General features: G+C 42.8%; 1 protein-coding gene and 2 pseudogenes across 2 annotated transcripts; 2 read left to right on the top strand and 1 right to left on the bottom strand.

Annotated features, from left to right (window-relative positions):
* Positions 1-3688: 3688 nt before the first annotated feature.
* LOC112824507 (leucine-rich repeat-containing protein 57 pseudogene) lies at positions 3689-4932 on the bottom strand (annotated as a pseudogene).
* A 4389-nt stretch (positions 4933-9321) lies between these two features.
* Positions 9322-10550, top strand: LOC112824508 (protein RER1-like; annotated as a pseudogene).
* Positions 10551-13205: 2655 nt separating this feature from the next.
* Positions 13206-17741, top strand: CUNH1orf162 (chromosome unknown C1orf162 homolog). Of its 2 annotated transcripts, none has more exons than XM_025872416.2 (6): positions 13206-13312; positions 15228-15304; positions 16098-16164; positions 16646-16740; positions 17000-17067; positions 17216-17741. In XM_025872416.2, the coding sequence occupies exons 2-6, from the start codon at positions 15268-15270 to the stop codon at positions 17375-17377; spliced, it is 429 nt and encodes a 142-aa protein (XP_025728201.1). In that variant the 5' UTR covers positions 13206-13312; positions 15228-15267; the 3' UTR covers positions 17378-17741. The 2 variants fall into 2 exon arrangements, with proteins under 2 accessions (XP_025728201.1, XP_025728199.1); XM_025872414.2 differs by lacking the exon at positions 13206-13312 and adding an exon at positions 13349-13485.
* The last annotated feature ends 935 nt before the right edge of the window (positions 17742-18676 follow it).

The following is an 18676-nucleotide window of genomic DNA, read 5'->3' as shown; positions in this document are numbered from 1 at the left end:
GAAAAAATGCTCAAAATTACTCAGCATCAGGGAAATACAAATCAAAACCTCAATGAGATACAATCTCACACCAGAATGGCTAAAATTAACAAGTGAGGAAATGGCATATGTTGTTGAGGATGCAGAGAAAGGGGAACCCTCTTTTTTATTGTTATGTTAATCACCATACATTACATCATTAGTTTTTGATGTAGTGTTCCATGATTCATTGTTTGTGCATAACACCCAGTGCTCCACGCAGAACGTGCCCTCTTTAATACCCATCACCAGGCTAACCCATCCCCTCCCCCCCCCAGAACCCTCAGTTTGTTTTTCAGAGTCCATCATCTCTCATGGTTCGTCTCCCCCTCCGATTTACCCCCCTTCATTCTTCCCCTCCTGCTATCTTCTTCTTCTTTTTTTTTCTTAACATATATCGCATTATTTGTTTCAGAGGTACAGATCTGTGATTCAACAGTCTTGCACAATTCACAGCGCTCACCATAGCACATACCCACCCCAATGTCTATCACCCAGCCACCCCATCCTACCCACCCCCCAGCACTCCAGCAACCCTCAGTTTGTTTCCTGAGATTAAGAATTCCTCATATTAGTGAGGTCATATGATACATGTCTTTCTCTGATTGACTTATTTCACTCAGCATAACACCCTCCAGTTCCATCCACGTTCTTGCAAATGGCAAGATCTCATTCCTTTTGATGGCTGCATAATATTCCATTGTGTATATATACCACCTCTTCTTTATCCATTCATGTGTCAATGGGCATCTTGGCTCTTTCCACAGTTTGGCTATTGTGGACATTGCTGCTATAAACATTGGGGGGCACGTACCCCTTCGGATCCCTACATTTGTATCTTTGTGGTAAATACCCAGTAGTGCAATTGCTGGATCGTATGGTAGCTCTATTTTCAACTGTTTGAGGAACCCCCATACTGTTTTCCAGAGTGGTTGCACCAGCTCGCATTCCCACCAACAGTGTAGGAGGGTTCCCCTTTCTTCACATCCCCGCCAGCATCTGTCATTTCCTGACTTGTTAATTTTAGCCATTCTGACGGGTGTGAGGTGGTATCTCATTGAGGTTTTGATTTGGATTTCCCTGATGCCGAGCGATGTTGAGCACTTTTTCATGTGTCTGTTGGCCATTTGAATGTCTTCTTTGGAAAAATGTCTGTTCCATGTCTTCTGCCCACTTCTTGATTGGATCATTTGTTCTTTGGGTGTTGAGTTTGATAAGTTCTTTATAGATTTTGGATACTAGCCCTTTATCTGATATGTCATTTGCAAATATCTTCTCCCATTCTGTCAGTTGTCTTTTGGTTTTGTTGACTGTTTCTTTTGCTATGCAAAAGCTTTTTATCTTGATGAAATCCCAATAGTTCATTTTTGCCCTTGCTTCCCTTGCCTTTGGCGATGTGTCTAGGAAGAAGTTGCTGTGGCTGAAGAGGTTGCTGCCTGTGTTCTCCTTTAGGATTTTGATGGACTCCTGTTTCATATTTAGGTCTCTTTCGACCACTTGGAGTCTATTTTTGTGTGTGGTGTAAGGAAATGGTCCAGTTTCATTCTTCTGCATGTGGCTGTCCGATTTTCCCAACACCACTTGTTGAAGAGACTGTCTTTTTTCCATTGGACATTCTTTCCTGCTTTGTCAAAGATTAGTTGACCATAGAGTTGAGGGTCCATTTCTGGGCTCTCTATTCTGTTCCATTGATCTGTGTGTCTGTTTTTGTGCCAGTACCATACTGTCTTGATGATGACAGCTTTGTAATAGAGCTGGAAGTCCGGAATTGTGATGCCACCAGCTTTGCTTTTCCTTTTCAACATTCCTCTGGCTATTCGGGGTCTTTTCTAGTTCCATACAAATTTTAGTGTTCTTTGTTCCATTTCTTTGAAAAAAGCTGATGGTATTTTGATGGGGATTGCATTGAATGTGTAGATTTCTCTAGGTAGCATTGATATCTTCACAATGTTTGTTCTTCCAATCCATGAGCATGGAACGTTTTTCCATTTCTTTATGTCTTCCTCAATTTCGTTCATGAGTATTTTATAGTTTTCTGAGTACAGGTCCTTTGCCTCTTTGGTTAGATTTATTCCTAGGTATCTTATGGTTTTGGGTGCAATTGTAAATGGGATCGACTCCTTCATTTCTCTCTCTTCTGTCTTGTTGTTGGTGTATAGGAATGCCACTAATTTCTGTGCATTGATTTTATATCCTGCCACTTTACTGAATTCCTGTATGAGTTCTAGCAGTTTTGGGGTGGAAACTTTTAGGTTTTCCACATAAAGTATCATATCATCTGCAAAGAGTGAGAGTTTGACTTCCTCTTTGCCGATTTGGATGCCTTTGATTTCTTTTTGGTGTCTGGTTGCTGTGGCTAGGACTTCTAATGCTATGTTGAATAGCAGTGGTGAGAGTGGACATCCCTGCTGCGTTCCTGACCTTAGGGGGAAACCTCTCAGCTTTTCCCCATTGAGAATGATATTCGCTGTAGGTTTTTCATAGATGGCTTTTATGATATTGAGGTATGTACCCTCTGTCCCTATAGTCTGAAGAGTTTTGATCAAGAAAGGATGCTGTACTTTGTCAAATGCTTTTTCTGCATCTATTGAGAGGATCATATGATTCTTGTTCTTTCTTTTTTTAATATATTGTATCACATTGTTTGATTTGCGGATGTTGAACCATCCTTGCAGCCCAGGGATAAATCCCACTTGGTCATGGTGAATAATCCTTTTAATGTACTGTTGGATCCTATTGGCTAGTATTTTGGTGAGAATTTTTGCATCCATGTTCATCAAGGATATTGGTCTGTAATTCTCCTTTTTGATGGGTCTTTGTCTGGTTTGGGGATCAAGGTAATGGTGGCCTCATAAAATGAGTTTGGAAGTTTTCCTTCCATTTCTATTTTTTGGAACAGTTTCAGGAGAATAGGTATTAATTCTTCTTTAAATGTTTGGTAGAATTCCCCTGGGAAGCCATCTGGCCCTGGGCTTTTGTTTCTTGGGAGATTTTTGATGACTGCTTCAATTTCCTTAGTGGTTATAGGTCTGTTCAGGTTTTCTATTTCTTCCTGGTTCAATTTTGGTAGTTGATACATCTCTAGGAATGCATCCATGTCTTCCAGATTATCTAATGTGCTGGCATAGAGTTGCTCATAATATGTTCTTATAATTGTTTGTACTTCTTTGGTGTTGGTTGTGATCTCTCCTCTTTCATTCATGATTTTGTTGATTTGGGTCATTTCTCTTTTCTTTTTTTTCATTAAAAATTCTTTATTTAGTATATTCTCTCATCCAGGGAATAAACTTTATAAACATAGGTTGTTTTAAAATATTGTAGCAGTAGTTTTTGGATAGGTAATTTGATTAGTAGAATTATAAACGCAAAAAGGGAAAAGGATTACCAGAAGTAAGACATTATTTCTAACAAAGCTTCAGGAAAATCTTCATTATTACAATCCTTTGTATCTTACAAATTTTTCATATATGGTTTTTGGTCTTCAGAGCCCTCTACCAGTAAGGCACATGCAATAGTAAAAAATTTGCTACTGCAGCCTTGGGGAACATCTCTTAGTGTGGTGTTGGTGCTTCTCTGACAAAATACACTTTTAATCAAGACAGTCACATATTTATGTACATTCTAAATTCCAAGTATACACACTGCAATTGAACTGATGGACTGAAATAAAATCATAAATCCTAGATTAACCATAGTAGCCTCTCAGAAACTATATTTCATAAAAATATGAAATGTTAATGCAGATGGAATGGCAACTGACTTTATGCAAGTTCATACAGTGAAACTAAACATGAAATTTCAAGCTGTGATACGGAGTGATTCTGTGACCAAGCAGCATCCCTTCATTGTATAAATAGCAATGAGCTACTGTTTTTCTTAAAGCCAGACTAATGATGGTTTTGATGATCAACACTGTCCTTTACCCTTATCCATGACTCAAAATGGAGGACTCTAACTGTCCCTTGATTTTTTAGCTTGCTTAAGACGAGGCCTGGAAAGGGAAAAGATCATTGAAATATCTGCGGGAGTATCATCTCCTTACTGCAGATAATCCTTGACAACAACAGGAGCCTTTGATTCAGCCAGATTGCAAGAGATTCCATGTCAGTGTCCTGTAAGGTTCCCGTGCTCCTGGAGAACATCATGCAAACTTCTTCTTAGTGGCTGTGAACCTCTCCATGTACTTATCATATTCTTCCAGTTCGCGAAGTTTCTTTATTTCAAAAAGGTTGCCTTCCACAGCAAGCAGACAGATCTGGGAATCACTGAGAATGCTCTGTGGCAGCATGCTGAGCTCAAGACAGTTCTCTTCCAGGCAAAGAACTTTAAGGTGAGGACAGCAAGGTATCTTTACTGGGATCTGAGATATCTGGTTCTGGCTGAGATTGAGTTCGATGACCTGCAGCTCCCCCCACTATGTAAGGTATGCTCCGAATCTGGTTCTTGGAGAGATTCACCACATCCAAGTGCCGTAGGCTACAGAGCTGTGGTGGTAGTGCTTGTAGCTGGTTCCCAGAGAGGCTCAGGGTCTTGAGGGCTGCCAGTTGCCCAAAGGTAGATGGTAGCTCTCTCAAGTGATTGTTGTTTAGGCTTAGCATCTCTAGTTTTTTCAGATTGCATAACTCCTCAGGAAGAATAGTCAGTTTGTTGTTGTTCAAGGAGAGGCTCTTCAGCAGAGTGAACTTTCCTATAATCATAGGCGGTGGGCTCTCGATCTTGTTGTTGGACAGGTCGATGGTCCTTAGATTGCTGGTCAGCTTCTGCAACTCTGAGGGGAACTCGGTCAGCCCACAGTCCTTAAGCTGAAAGACACCAGTTTTCTGCGCGGTTTCCACATGAGCTCGGAGGGCACTGTTTCCCATTCTAGGGCCGCGGCTCAGGTCCCCCTCAGCTCACAGCCGGCTAAGCAAGGGAAGACCCGCAGCCCATGCTCTCTCTTTTCTTTTTGATAAGTCTGGCCAGGGGTTTATCAATCTGGTTAATTCTTTCAAAGAACCAGCTCCTAGTTTTGTTGATCTGTTCTATTGTTCTTTTGGTTTCTATTTCTTTGATTTCTGCTCTGATCTTTATTATTTCTCTTCTCCTGCTGGGTTTAGGCTTTATTTGCTGTTTTTTCTCTAGCTCCTTTAGGTGTAGGGTTAGGTTGTGTACTTGAGACCTTTCTTGTTTCTTGAGAAAGGTTTGTATTGCTATATACTTTCCTCTCGGGACTGCCTTTGCTGCATCCCAAAGATTTTGAACAGTTGTGTTTTCATTTTCATTGGTTTCCATGAATTTTTTTAATTCTTTAATTTCCTGGTTGACCCATTCATTCTTTAGTAGGATGCTCTTTAGCCTTCATGTATTTGAGTTCTTTCTGACTTTCCTCTTGTGATTGAGTTCTAGTTTCAAAGAATTGTGGTCTGAAAATATGCAGGGAATAATCCCAATCTTTTGGTACCGGTTGAGACCTGATTTGTGACCTAGGATGTGATCAATACTGGAGAATGTGCCATGGGCACTAGAGAAGAAAGTGTATTCCATTGCTTTGGCATGGAATGTTCTGAATATGTCTGTGAAGTCCATTTGGTCCAGTGTGTCATTTAAAGTCTTTATTTCCTTGTTGATCTTTTGCTTAGATGATGTGTCCATTTCAGTCAGGGGGGTGTTAAAGTCCCCCACTATTATTGTATTATTGTCAATGTGTTTCTTTGCTTTTGTTATTAATTGCCTTATGTAATTGGCTGCTCCCATGTTAGGGGCATAGATATTTACAATTGTTAGATCTTCTTGTTGGATAGACCCTTTAAGTAGGATATAGTGTCCTTCCTCATCTCTTATTACAGTCTTTGTTTTAAAATCTAATTTGTCTGATATAAGGATTGCCACCCCAGCTTTCTTTTGGTGTCCATTAGCATGGTAAATGGTTTTCCACCCCCTGACTTTCAATGTGGCAGTGTCTTTGGGTCTAAAATGAGTTTCCTGCAGACAGCATACCAATGGGTCTTGTTTTTTAATCCAATCTGATAGCCTGTGTCTTTTGACTGGGGCATTTAGCCCATTTACGTTCAGGGTAACTATTGAAAGGTATGAATTTAGTGCCATTGTATTGCCTGTAAGGTGACTGTTACTGTATATTGTCTGTGTTCCTTTCTGGTCTGTGCTGCTTTTAGGCTCTCTCTTTGCTTAGAGGACCCCTTTCAATATTTCTGTAGGACTGGTTTCGTGTTTGCAAATTCCTTTAGTTTTTGTTTGTCCTGGAAGATTTTTATCCCTCCTTCTATTTTCAATGACAGCCTAGCTGTATATAGTGTTCTTGGCTGCATATATTTCTCGTTTAGTGCTCTGAAGATATCATGCCAGTCCTTTCTGGCCTGCCAGGTCTCTGTGGATAGGTCTGTTGCCAATCTAATGTTTCTACCATTGTAGGTTACATATCTCTTCTCCAAGCAGCTTTCAAGATTTTCTCTTTGTCTCTGAGACTCGTAACTTTTACTCTTAGATGTCGGGGTGTTGACCTATTTTTATTGATTTTGAGAGGGGTTCTCTGTGCCTCCTGCATTTTGATGCCTGTTTCCTTCCCCACATTAGGGAAGTTCTCTGCTATAATTTGCTCCAATATACCTTCTGCCCCTCTCTCTCTTTCTTCTTCTTCTGGGATCCCAATTATTCTAATGTTGTTTTGTCTTATGGTATTACTTATCTCTCGAATTCTGCCCTTGTGATCCAGTAGTTTATCTCTCTTTTTCTCAGCCTCTTTATTTTCCATCATTTGGTCTTCTATATCGCTGATTCTCTCTTCTGCCTCATTTATCCTAGCAGTTAGTGCCCCCATTTTTTATTGCACCTCATTAATAGCCTTTTTGATTTCAAGTTGGTTAGATTTTAGTTCTTTTATTTCTCCAGAAAGGGTTTCTCTAACAACTTCCATGCTTTTTTCAAGCCCAGCTAGTATCTTTAAAGTCATGATTCTGAACTCTAGGCCCGACATTGCACTAATGTCCATTTTGAGTAGGTCCCTGGCAGACGGTACTACCTCTTGTTCTTTTTGCTGAAGTGATTTTTTTCGTCTTGTCATTTTGTCCAGAGGAGAATAGATGAATGAAAGAACAAAATGCTAACAGGTTAGCAATGTCCCCAGAAAATATATTCTAAACAAATCAGAAAAGACCTGAAACCAGGGGAAAAGAAAGGGAAAGAAATAAAAAACAAAGAGGAAAAAAAAGAAAAAGAAAAAGATAAAAGCAAACAAAAACAGAACAAAACAAAAAAGAACAGAATATGATCAAATATGGTCAGGCTGGTGCCTAGATCAGTGCCACACACTAGATTTTGGGTGTATTTTGGTCTGTTAGAAGAAAGTGCCTCCTAAAATTTTAAAGAAAGAAAGATTTATATATGTACAAAATAAGGGGTGATACAACAAAGGGATGGAATATGACTGTAAAGATGAAAATTATAAAAAAAATTTAAAAAAGGAATTGATAAGAAGGTGTTTGAAAAAAGAAAGAAGAGGATTAAAAAAAAGGAAAGGAAGAAAGAAATAAAGGGGGGGAGAATGTGATCAGACAGGAGACTAGAACAAAGCCATACACTAGAGATTTAGGGTATATTTTGATATGTTAGAAGAAACTGTATCTCAAAATTTTAAAGAGAGAAAAACTTATATATATATATATATATATATATATATATATATATATATGCCAAAAATAAGGGTAACTACTATGAAGGGATAGAATATGACTCTAAAAATGAAAAATAAATTTTTTTTTAAAAAAGGGATTGATAAGATGTTGGTTGAAAAGGGAAAAAGAAAATTTCAAAAAAAAAACAGTTACAAAAATTAACTTTGAAAGACTAATGAATTATGGTAAAAAAGCCATGAATTCTATGTGCGGTATTCCCCTAGGGCTGGAGTTCTCCCATTCTCATTGATCGGTAAACTTGGTCTTGGCTGGCTGTTCTTGCTGATCTTCTGGAGGAGGGGCCTGTTGCCGTGGTTCCCAAATGTCTTTGCCAGAGGTGACCCTTGTTGGTCCGGGCTCAGTAATCTTCTCGGGTGTGCTCTCTGGAGCTTTTGTTCCCTGCAGGCTCTCCGTACAGCTTTGGAGGACAACAGTGAAAATGGCGGCCTCCCAATCTCCACCCCGGAGGAGCCGAGAACTCGGGGCCCCGCTCCTCAGTGCACCCCCAGAGAAAAGCAGTCTCTCTCATGTCCCCTGTCTCCGGCCGCACTCCGTGCTCACCCAGCCTGTGACCTAGCGTTTCTATGTCTGGCACCCGACCCAGTGTGGAGTCTCCAAACCCAGCAGATCCCTGTGGTGTGCTTCCATGCCGCTCCTCCCGGGGAGGAAGTGGAGTCTCCCCAGATCTGCCGCTTGTTGGGTCCCTCCTGGAGGAGCAGTGGCCCAACTGGGCCGCGGATCACAGTTTATGGCAACCCCGAGCTGAGAGCCCGCGCCTCGGCTCCGTCTCTGCAGCCGGCTTCCCCGCTCTGATATGTGGGAGCTCTGCCACACTCAGGCATCCCTGGTCTTTCTGTGACCCCGAGGGTCTTGAGACCACACTGTCCCACGAGGGTTCCACCCCCCGTTTAGCCACTGGAGCGATGTCCCTCAGCGGAGACGACTTCTAAAAGTTCCAATTTTGTGCTCCGCGGCTCTAGCACTTGCCAGAAGCGGTCGACGGGGGCCCCCTCCCCCGCCATCTATCCTCCCGAATATCGCCTCGGATTCATTTCTCCGCACGTCCTACCTTCCAGTAAGTGGTCGCTTTTCTGTTCAGAGAGTTGTTGCTATTCTTTTCTTCGATCTCCTGTTGAGTTCGTAGGTGTTTAGAATGGTTTGATCCGTATCCAGATGAATTCCTGATACCAGATGAAATCCAGGTCTCCTACTCCTCCGCCATCTTGCTCTGCCCCTACCAGTGAAAGCGGAACCCTCCTATACTGTTGGTAGGAATGCAATCTGGTGCAGCCATTCTGGAAAACAGTATGAAGTTTCCTCAAGAAGTTAAAAATAGAGCAATCTTATGACCCAGTAATTGCACTACTAGGGATTTACCCCAAAGATACAAATGTCGTAATCTGAAGGGGCACCTGCATCCCAGTGTTTATAACAGCAATGTCCACAATAGCCAAACTATGGAAAGAGCCCAGATGTCCATCGACAGATGAATGGATAAAGAAGAGGTGGCATACATATAACAATGGAATACTACTCAGCCATCAAAAAAATGAAATCTTGGAGGCTCCGGAGGCAGTGCCGCACAGGACAGAGCGGAAGTGCTCAGCTGGCCCTTCCCGGACCGTGCGAAGTGCTGGCGCGGCTGCCTGCCGGCGTCCTTCCCGTGGCCCTCGGGGACCACGCTCGGCTGCAGGGAGCAGCGAGTTACAGAATGTCCGAAGGTGACAGTGTTGGAGATTCTGTCAATGGGAAGCCTTCTGTGGTGTACAGATTTTTCACAAGACTTGGACAGATCTATCAGTCCTAGCTAGACAAGTCCACACCTTACACAGCTGTGCGATGGGTGGTGACACTGGGCCTGAGCTTTGTCTATATGATTCGAGTTTACCTCCTGCAGAGCTGGTACATTGTGACCTACGCCTTGGGGATCTACCACCTCAATCTTTTCATAGCCTTTCTCTCGCCCAAAGTGGATCCTTCCTTGATGGAGGACTCAGATGACGGCCCCTCATTACCAACCAAACAGAACGAGGAGTTCTGGCCCTTTATTCGAAGGCTTCCAGAGTTTAAATTTTGGCATGCGGCAACCAAGGGCATCCTCGTGGCCATGGCCTGCACCTTCTTTGAGGCTTTCAATGTCCCGGTGTTCTGGCCCATCCTGGTGATGTACTTCATCATGCTTTTCTGTATCACCATGAAGAGGCAAATAAAGCACATGATAAAGTACCGGTACATCCCGTTCACGCATGGCAAGAGGACGTACAAGGGGAAGGAGGGCGCAGGCAAGACGTTTGCGAGCTAGCTGCTCAGCCGGACCCACCACAGAGTCGAGGATGGTTCTGAGCCATTGTAACAATGCCTTCTTCCTTCACATAAAGTAGTTGATTTCGAGGGAGTCGAATTTTCTTTTTAAAAAGGAGCTTCAATTATTTGTAACCGAAATATCAGGTTCTTGAAGAAACTGACATTTAAACCAAATTGCATTGATTTATTTTTCAGTGACATTCAAGTGCTCAAATGGACAGAATTCTAGTAAACTGCTGCCTGGGCGGACAATCGGGTGGGGGTGTGGGGAGGGGCGGGTGGTCTCTGTTGCTGGGCGGCCGTGGAACAGACCTATACGGAAGGAGCTGGGTTGCGCCCCAGCTGCCCCCACCCAGGACGCCCGTGGCCACGTCACCCAGCTGGAGGATGATGCTAACCTGATTCCCGCGCATTGGAAGAACATTTGAAAGGTGATTTCCAAGTAACTCTGGGGTTTCTACTGAGAGTTTCCCACTTTCATCTCACCAGAGATGTTTAAAGTTGGTCTCTTATCATAATGACTCAAAACTTTGTTCTTAATTACCATGATTGCTTTTGAGGGCCTGGAATTATAAATATATATATTTAAAAAAATGAAATCTTGCCATTTGCAATGATGTGGATGGAACTAGAGGGTATTACGCTAAGCAAAATAAGTCAATCAGAGAAAGACAATTATCATATGATCTCACTGATAAGTGGAATTGAAGAAACAAAATAGAGGATCATAGATAAAAAATAAAACGTGACTAAATCAGAGAGGAGACAAACCATAAGGGACTCTTAATCATAGGAAAAAAACTGAGGGTTGCTGGGGGGGAGGAGGGTGGAGGGATGGGGTAACTGGGTGATGGACACTAAGGAGGACACGTGATGTAATGAGCACTGGGTATTAAATAAGACTGATGGATCACTGAACTCTACCTCTGAAACTAATAATATACTATATGTTAATTGAATTTAATTTAAAAAATTAAATTTGAAAAAAATGCTCCACTCTTTTCATTTTTTAAAGATTTTATTTATTTGAGAGACAGAGAGCATGAGAGAGGGGAGGGGCAGAGGGAGAAGCAGACTCCCTGCCGAGCAGGAAGCCTGACACGGGACTTGATCCTGGGACTCTAGGATCATGACCTGAGCAGAAGGCAGTCGCTTAACCAACTGAGCCACCCAGGAGCCCCCAAAATGCTCCACTCTTGAACCACACTGATCTTTGGGAAAAACATCCCCTGAATCCCAGCAACCAGTCCCAGGCCTGGGGCACTCCCTATGTGGTTCCTTTCTGCCCCCTCCATCCAAACCCCATCCATGCCCCAGGCCCCCAGCTCCGGGTCCACCTGCATGCAGCCTTGCCCAGTTTCACCAGCTCTGCCAGCTCTGCCAGTTCTTCCTTTTCCCTTGTCTGTGAGTTGCTATGCCCTCTGCCTGAAACTGTCTTCTGGGGCTCCTTGCCTGAGCAGCTCTTTCCCATCCTCTGGTTCTCAGTGTCTGCTCCTTGGACAGACCATCCCCACTCATCCATTTCATCTAAAGACCTTCTGCCATCATTTAATCTAGCCTAGCATGGCACTCTGCTTGTGTCCTTCATGGCCCTTAACACAGTCTGTAATGTCTGTTGTTTTCGTGTTTATGATTTCTCTTCTCAATTAGAAAATAGGCACCATGAGAAAATTTTCTGCCTTGTTCTCTGAAATATCCACAGCAGCTAGTTCACAGTTTATGTAGAAAGTACATGTATTAATATTTTAAATATCTTTTTTCAAATTATAGAATGTTTCTTATTTTCAAATACTACACCAAAAAAAAAAAAAATAGCATGCGTTTCTTGATTAAGAGATCCAGAGATAGTGATTCTAAATTAAAGGTGTTTTTTCTCTATTTCAATAGTTTCTTTGAACTACTGAGAGGATAATCTGATGAGGATTATCCAATCTGTTCCTCTGATAACTTTGGCCTCATAAGCATAAGAATTCTTGCTTTATTTTCCATAAACTCCATAAATTGAGGACATTCTTTTGTACAGAGAATAATAATTTCAGGGATTATTTTCTTTTGTCACATTTCCTGAATCCTTAAATATCAGATTTCACTCTCAAGGTACTGTTTTCTTATAGGGCATACCTATAAGAAACACAATAGAGTGACCAGGACCTCTATAGTGTTCTTAGAAATTACTATGCTCCAAATTTCTTAAATATCTGTGAATACATGATAGTGAATCTTTCACAAATTCTTTTTTTTTTAAAGATTTTTATTTATTTATTGAGAGAGAGAGAGAATGGTAGAGAGAGAGCATGAAAGGGAAGAAGGTCAGAGGGAGAAGCAGACTCCCTGCTGAGCAGGGAGCCCGATGCGGGACTCGATCCTGGGACTCCAGGATCGTGACCTGAGCCGAAGGCAGTCGCTTAACCAACTGAGCCACCCAGGCGCCCGAATCTTTCACAAATTCTATTTTGGTTAATATTTCTAAATCCATATGTTTATTTTTCTAAATTCATCCTCCTTTATTTTTCTCTACTTCTTTTAAGATGCAGAGTACTTTATTAACATTATTTTACGGATAAATGTTTATAAGGAAATGACTCGCCTTCCCTCTGAAGGGATCTCCATAACTCTTTTTTTTTTAAGATTTTATGTATTTATTTTGAGAGAGAGAGAGAGAGCCTGAGTGTGATTGGGGAGGAGGGTCAGAGGGAAAGGGAGAGAGAATCTCCAGCAGACTCCTCGCTGAGCGCAGAGCCCCATATGGACTCAATCTCATGGCCCTGAGAACATGACTTGAGTCAAAACCAAGAGTCAGATGCTTAACTGACTGAGCCACTCAGGCGCCCCCAGGGATCTGCATAACCCCTAACACACTTCATGTCTCCCCAGCTAGTACCTCACGCTTGACACTGCTCCCTCCTTATCAACCTCATCTTTCTGGTTAGAACAAGTGAGATTTGAAGATGCTTGATGACAATGATAAAGCCATATTGCTGGGAACTCCACCTTATCTCACATGATGGTTAAATACTTAATAAATACTTAATTAGAAATAAACTTCTCTTAACCCCCTATGTTCTAGTGTTCATGTGTCAAAAGATACAAAAGAAGCTGTTCATGGGATTTAAAAATATATGGTGTTATAAAAAATTATATATATATATAAAATGTTGGCCTCAAAGAGGAAGTCTGAACTCAAGTTTGCAACACACAGCTTGGTGGATAGCGGCAGTAAACCATTATTTCGTCATCTCTGAAAAGTAGGCGTAGTCACAGAAGCAAGTGAAAAGTTCAGTCCTAGGCGACTGGCGTCTTACGACCGGACTTTGTCTTAGAAGGTAAATACATTTACCCCATGCTTTTAATCTAGACGAAATAATCATTCACCCAAAGAAAACGTCATCTAATTTTTAATGGTTTCTATCATTTTTTTTTTCTGTTTAACTTTATTTGGTGGGGGAAGTGCTGTATTTGAGTGGCTGCACGTAGCTGGTGGATTTTACGGCAATCGGTAAGAGTCTCCCGGTACTGGACAAAACGTGAGAAAGTATATATAGTGCTGTTTCTATTTTGATTTATGCTCTGTCAAATGTTTGGGGTGTTGTTTTCAAACGGAAACATGTTTCCTGCTTTTCTTGGCCTGGATCTGTAAGAATTTATTTCCCTGCTGCACTGTGCGATGGTTTTGTCTATCAGAATGGGTTGGCCCCCAAATTTTTCTGTGGGATGGTTGTAAATTCAGAGCCACTTATGTGAGGGTTAAGATTTTACAGGAGCCTACGATCCTCTCATCTTCCATGTCCCCAGTGGCGAGGTCCGATATAAATTCACAGGATAAGATCATGCTCTTTTTAGGGCAAACATATATTTCAATATTTTAAAAATACTCTATATTTTCTGGTGCTCTGCAAAGAGCACTGTTGACTTTTAAATTAGAAAAGGAGCAAAAATGCTAGAAAAATTGTTACCACTGATGATTCTCCTGCGGATGGTGGGCTTCCTAGTCTCGTGTCTCAGAATTCTCACCAGATGTCCCTTGTCGGCGCTTTATCCTAGAGTATGTTATTTGGTCGATTCTAAAGACTTATTATTGTCGCTGTTGTGAGTGGCACATGGTGATGAGGTATCCTTCTAACCCTCCCCATGTCCAAGGACTGGAAATTGATTTACTTTTGAAAGCTGAATAAATAAACACAAATAATAGAGGGCATTTACTGTCTAAATAAATTACCTTAAAATATAGCAGGTCTAAGCAGAGTCAAAAATTCTTATCACGGGTGTGCCTAAATATGAAGTAAAACTGTGGTTTCCTAACATGGTTTTGTTCTTTAAATAAAAGTGGAGACCATTTTTATCAACAACGAAACGGGTTAAGCAAGCTATCATACATGGCTATAACGGAAAGACTTCTCACCACTAAAAATGCTTATAGAAAGTTTTGAGTGGCATGGGAAAGATGTTTATGATTTAAAAAAAAAACTTAGTAAAAACAACAAAAAAGGAGATATGAAGTCTCAACTAGCTTTTAGGAAATTCATGGAAGTATAACTAAAAAGAAATACACTAAAATATTAATAATTGTTAGTAGGATTTCGGTGATTTTACTCTGCTGCTTTTAGGTAACTTATACTTTTTAGTACAAATAAATAAAAGGGAAAATACAGAAAAGTTAACATAAGAAGTAGAACCATAGCCTAGATAAAGACACTGACATACTTGAAAAGACAATATGTGAACAGAATAAAAGTTCTCATCCAGCCTAGAGGAAGGATCTTCACGAGAAAGTGGGTCAAAGGTTACCCAGCACTGCCAGGGAGGAGTGAGGCAAATATGTTAGATCTCTATGATGTTCAGTATTAAAATCATCCATTCATCCTCTCCCATACTTAGTTCAATTCAATGCCAAGCAAAACTGTGGTTTTAACTGGCTTTCTCACGTGTTCTGATAGAACGCACTGGTGACACCAACATGTTCCTTATGTCATTTCAGTTTATATATCAGTCTCCTGTGAGTTAGTTGGTGTGAGTTGGTTCTGGATCAATCAGTCAATTCTTGGTGCCCTGCTAAGATCAGATTTGTGGACCTGCAAAGCTGAGGACTGGTTGCTGAGGTGTGGTAACCACACCATGTAAAGTCCGTGACCACTGTCCTCACTAGAACACCCACCATGACTAGCCTCTCTCTCATCAATACTGCTCTGGTATTAAAACCACAGTCTCAGAGTTCGCCCCTCTGCTACCTTTACTTTCTAGGCTTTCAAAGAGGAACATTTTTTATTCTCGGGAAGACAGCATGGGAGGATGGCATTCCAAACCCGAACCCAACAATGGTAAGTCCAGGACAGAAACCATTACCTGCCTCACTACTGAGTTAACACGGCCTGGATTAACCAGTAACTGTACTAAAGAGTTGCATGGGACAACATTTCTGAAGTTGGAAGAATTAAATTTTACGCAATGCCAGGAAGAGTGACAAGGGGAACCAGGGAGAACAATCTGTCCTCCCAAGTTGAGTAAAAAGTGTCTGTGTGCTCAGTATGAGACCAGCTGGGTAGCTTAGGACAATGCAGTTCACTTCCCTTACTGGGCCCCCTGTTTATAGCGCCGGCCTTGGGAGAGCTCACTGTGGCTGCCTTTGGCTAGTCACTGTTAGAAGCCGCCCTGCAAACAAAGCAACAAACTAAAAAAGGCAGAAGTTTCCAAGGTCAAGTTCCCCAAAACTTTGGGAAATGCTAGTTCTGGGTTTTGCTTTTGATTCTCTACTCCCTGGCCTTGACATTGTCTGCTCTGTCCAAGGAAGCTCATCTCCCTGGGGTCCATTAAATCTTGGAGGGAGCAACAGGAGATGTGTTTGTTTGTCAAACGGGCACATGGGGCGGCAGAAACACGAGGCTCCTCTCCCGCGTGGGTAGCTGATTGTTTTCTCAGTTCTAACTCTAGTTTTCACGTTAAAGGATCCAGGATGCGAAACATCGTTCTCTCCTTTTGCAGGGTGGGGCCCTCCATCGTTTACCTCCCCTGGGTGCTTGGACAGGGTGGGGAACCTGGGGACATCTAAGCCGAAAAAACTCAGGAACCGTGGTGGAGACACTAAGCCCCTTTGTGTTCTCTCATCTCCCGCAGACATACAAAGTGCCAGCACAGCAGCCCCAACCATTGCCTCTGCACCCTACCTCCTGGAATACACCAAGTAAGCCAGCACTCTCCCGCCTATCATTTCATCTTGTACTGCATGGCAGTGGATTTTGTGCTGACAGCCTCGTCTGATGCGAGTTGAGGAAGCAGGTCTGGGGAAAAGGGACGAGAAACAGTTGAAGAGCTGAATCGTTTTTTTATATTTAGAGTGTGGGTCTTAACCAGGAGTGCCCCAGGAAGGGGAGATCCTCCGAGAGATCCATGAATCCCCTCAGCTCATTGATAAACTGTGTGTGTATGGGCTTATGAAGATTTTTGAGGGGCGCAGGAGCCCACAGTTTGCACTGAGGCCTCAAACAGTTCTGGAACCCCAAAGCAGAAAGTTGAAAAGCCGTGGGTAAGAGTAAAAGTCACTGAAGCAGCATGAAAGCTATTTCAGGGCTTCACCCACGGGCGGGAACGGTGACCTTCTGGCCTTTGGCAGAGGCCTTCAGAAAGCCCAGGGGGTCATCTGCTCCCTTTCTTTGCCAAAACAGGATACAGCATTTGGTCTTAGCCTTTATCGCGGGGGTCCTACTGACGCTGCTGCTGGTGGTCCTTATCTTCCTCATCAGAAAGAGCTACAGGAAATGTAAGTGGTCCCTGAGAGCTGGGACAGCTCTTCTGGCTCTAACACTGAGAAGAGCTGCGGGGGAGTAAAAGCCTGGTCCCTGACCTTGTCTGCAGACTGACGACCTGAATCCCTTTGCTTCTCTCCCCGCCCTCCCCGCCCCTCCATTTTTGCCGCCTCCAACGCCCACCCCTGCACCCCAGCCTGCAGAGAGAGGCTTCCCATTCCTCCAGGCCCCATTGGTGAGACTTGTCCCTCTCTTTCCTGGCACCTGTGGCAGGTCACTGCAGCCCCTGGGCCCTGAATCCTCCCTTAGACCCTCCCTCCAGCCGAGATCCTCCGGCCAAGGTAAGACGACCACCCTGCTTCTGGGACACTAGGCATGTGCATCTTCTGATCTCTTTGGTCCTCTGTGTCCCCATCCTCTGAGTGGCTTCTAAAGGGACACCTTCCTCCAAATTGAACTCACTTATTCCTCCTCCTTCTTCCTCTGCAGCTTTCATCCCCGGAGGAAGCACTTACCTATGCGAGCGTAGCTTTCAAAATCTCAGAAGAAAAGAGTGATCATCCGACCAAGAAACATTCTGCACCCTTGGAGCCAGTTGTCTATGCTCCAATCAAAGTGACGGACTCCCCCTGCCTTTCCAATGAGGCTTGATGCCAGTCCCTCTTATTCTCGGCTCCATTTTTATATATCACTTTCCCTTAGGACAAATTCTGGACCACAGTGTGGCCAAACTAGTTGGAGCTGTTTGGGTGGGATCTGGAAATGTTAGCCAGCAGTTGTGAAGACTGAGGGGTAGTCCTTCTCTTGGCCTGAGAAGAGACTGCCGGCCCTCCTGCTTGGACGGACAGCCTGCTAGCCCTTTGAGGGCTGAGACAGCCTACCTGGTCCCCTTCCAAAGTGTGTGGGTACAGAGCCCAGTGCACAGTGTTCACTCAGTTCCACTGACCAGCTTGGAAGAAGTCAGCCAAAGGGGCAAGTTAGCAAGATTTACAAATAAAAGCAACCGCTCTTGCAATGCTGGCCCCTCCTGCATCATTTACTTGTCTGGTCCTGTCATGCCCAGAGATCTGGAACTCCTCCACAGCCAGAAGCCTAACAGAGGTGACAGTACTCCAGAACAAGCTCAGGATTGATCAGGGCCCAGGTCTCAAGCTCAGCACCAACTAGCTGCGGTCTTTTGGTAAGTGTAACTGCTTCCTCGTGAAAACAGAACTAATAACATTTACCTCTTACTGTGAGAATAAGTGAGATGTCATCTCCTGAGGTACTTTATACGTCCCAAGAGTTTTACACAAATGTAAGATTCCTCTTGTATAAAGCGCTATTCAAATGTAGAGTCCACCTCTTTGCTATAGCATAAAAGATATGCAGAGTGATGTTATATGGGAGCTAAAAATTTAAATGTTAACCTTCCCAAATCCTAATGGATGATCCCACAGACAGTCCCAGTAAAAATACCAATAAGATTTTCTTTTTATTTTTTTAAAGATGTTATTTATTTGAGAGAGAGAGAGAAAGCACTAGCAGAGGGAGAGGCAGAGGGAGAAGCAGACGCCTGCTGAGCAGAGAGCCCAAAGCAGGGCTCCATCCCAGGACCCGGAGATCATGACCTGAGCCAAAGTCAGACGCTTAACAGACTGAGCCACCCAGGCACTCCCCAATAAGATTATTTTTCGTTCAGTAAGGTTTCTCTAAAGTCCCTGTGTAGACAATAAACCAGAAAGCAAATCCAAGAAAATGTATAAAATGAAGCAAAATAATATAGGAAGGCTAGCCCTTCCTATAACTAACACTAACTAAAAGTACTGTTTTATCAAGCATGACTCATTAAAATGTTTTCATGGTTCGTGAGTAAACACGTTCCCATTCCTCCAGGCCCAACTGGTGAGACTTGTCCCTCTCTAAGAAGACTAGATATAGATATACATGAGGAAATTGAGAGTATGATGA

Source organism: Callorhinus ursinus, unplaced genomic scaffold (assembly GCF_003265705.2).
Source record: "Callorhinus ursinus isolate GAN/ISIS: 27379988/994484 unplaced genomic scaffold, GSC_fseal_2.0 scaffold9, whole genome shotgun sequence".
Lineage (NCBI taxonomy): Eukaryota > Metazoa > Chordata > Mammalia > Carnivora > Otariidae > Callorhinus > Callorhinus ursinus.
This window is presented reverse-complemented; position numbering and strand designations above follow the sequence as displayed.

Excerpts from the sequence above, each read along its gene's own strand:
- CUNH1orf162 (XM_025872414.2), top strand. The coding sequence starts at position 13,388 with ATGGTTTCTATCATTTTTTTTTTCTGTTTAACTTTATTTGGTGGGGGA. Across the intron at positions 15,305-16,097 it reads CAAACCCGAACCCAACAATG|ACATACAAAGTGCCAGCACA; the intron begins GTAAGTCCAGGA and ends CATCTCCCGCAG. Across the intron at positions 16,741-16,999 it reads CAGAAAGAGCTACAGGAAAT|GTCACTGCAGCCCCTGGGCC; the intron begins GTAAGTGGTCCC and ends CACCTGTGGCAG.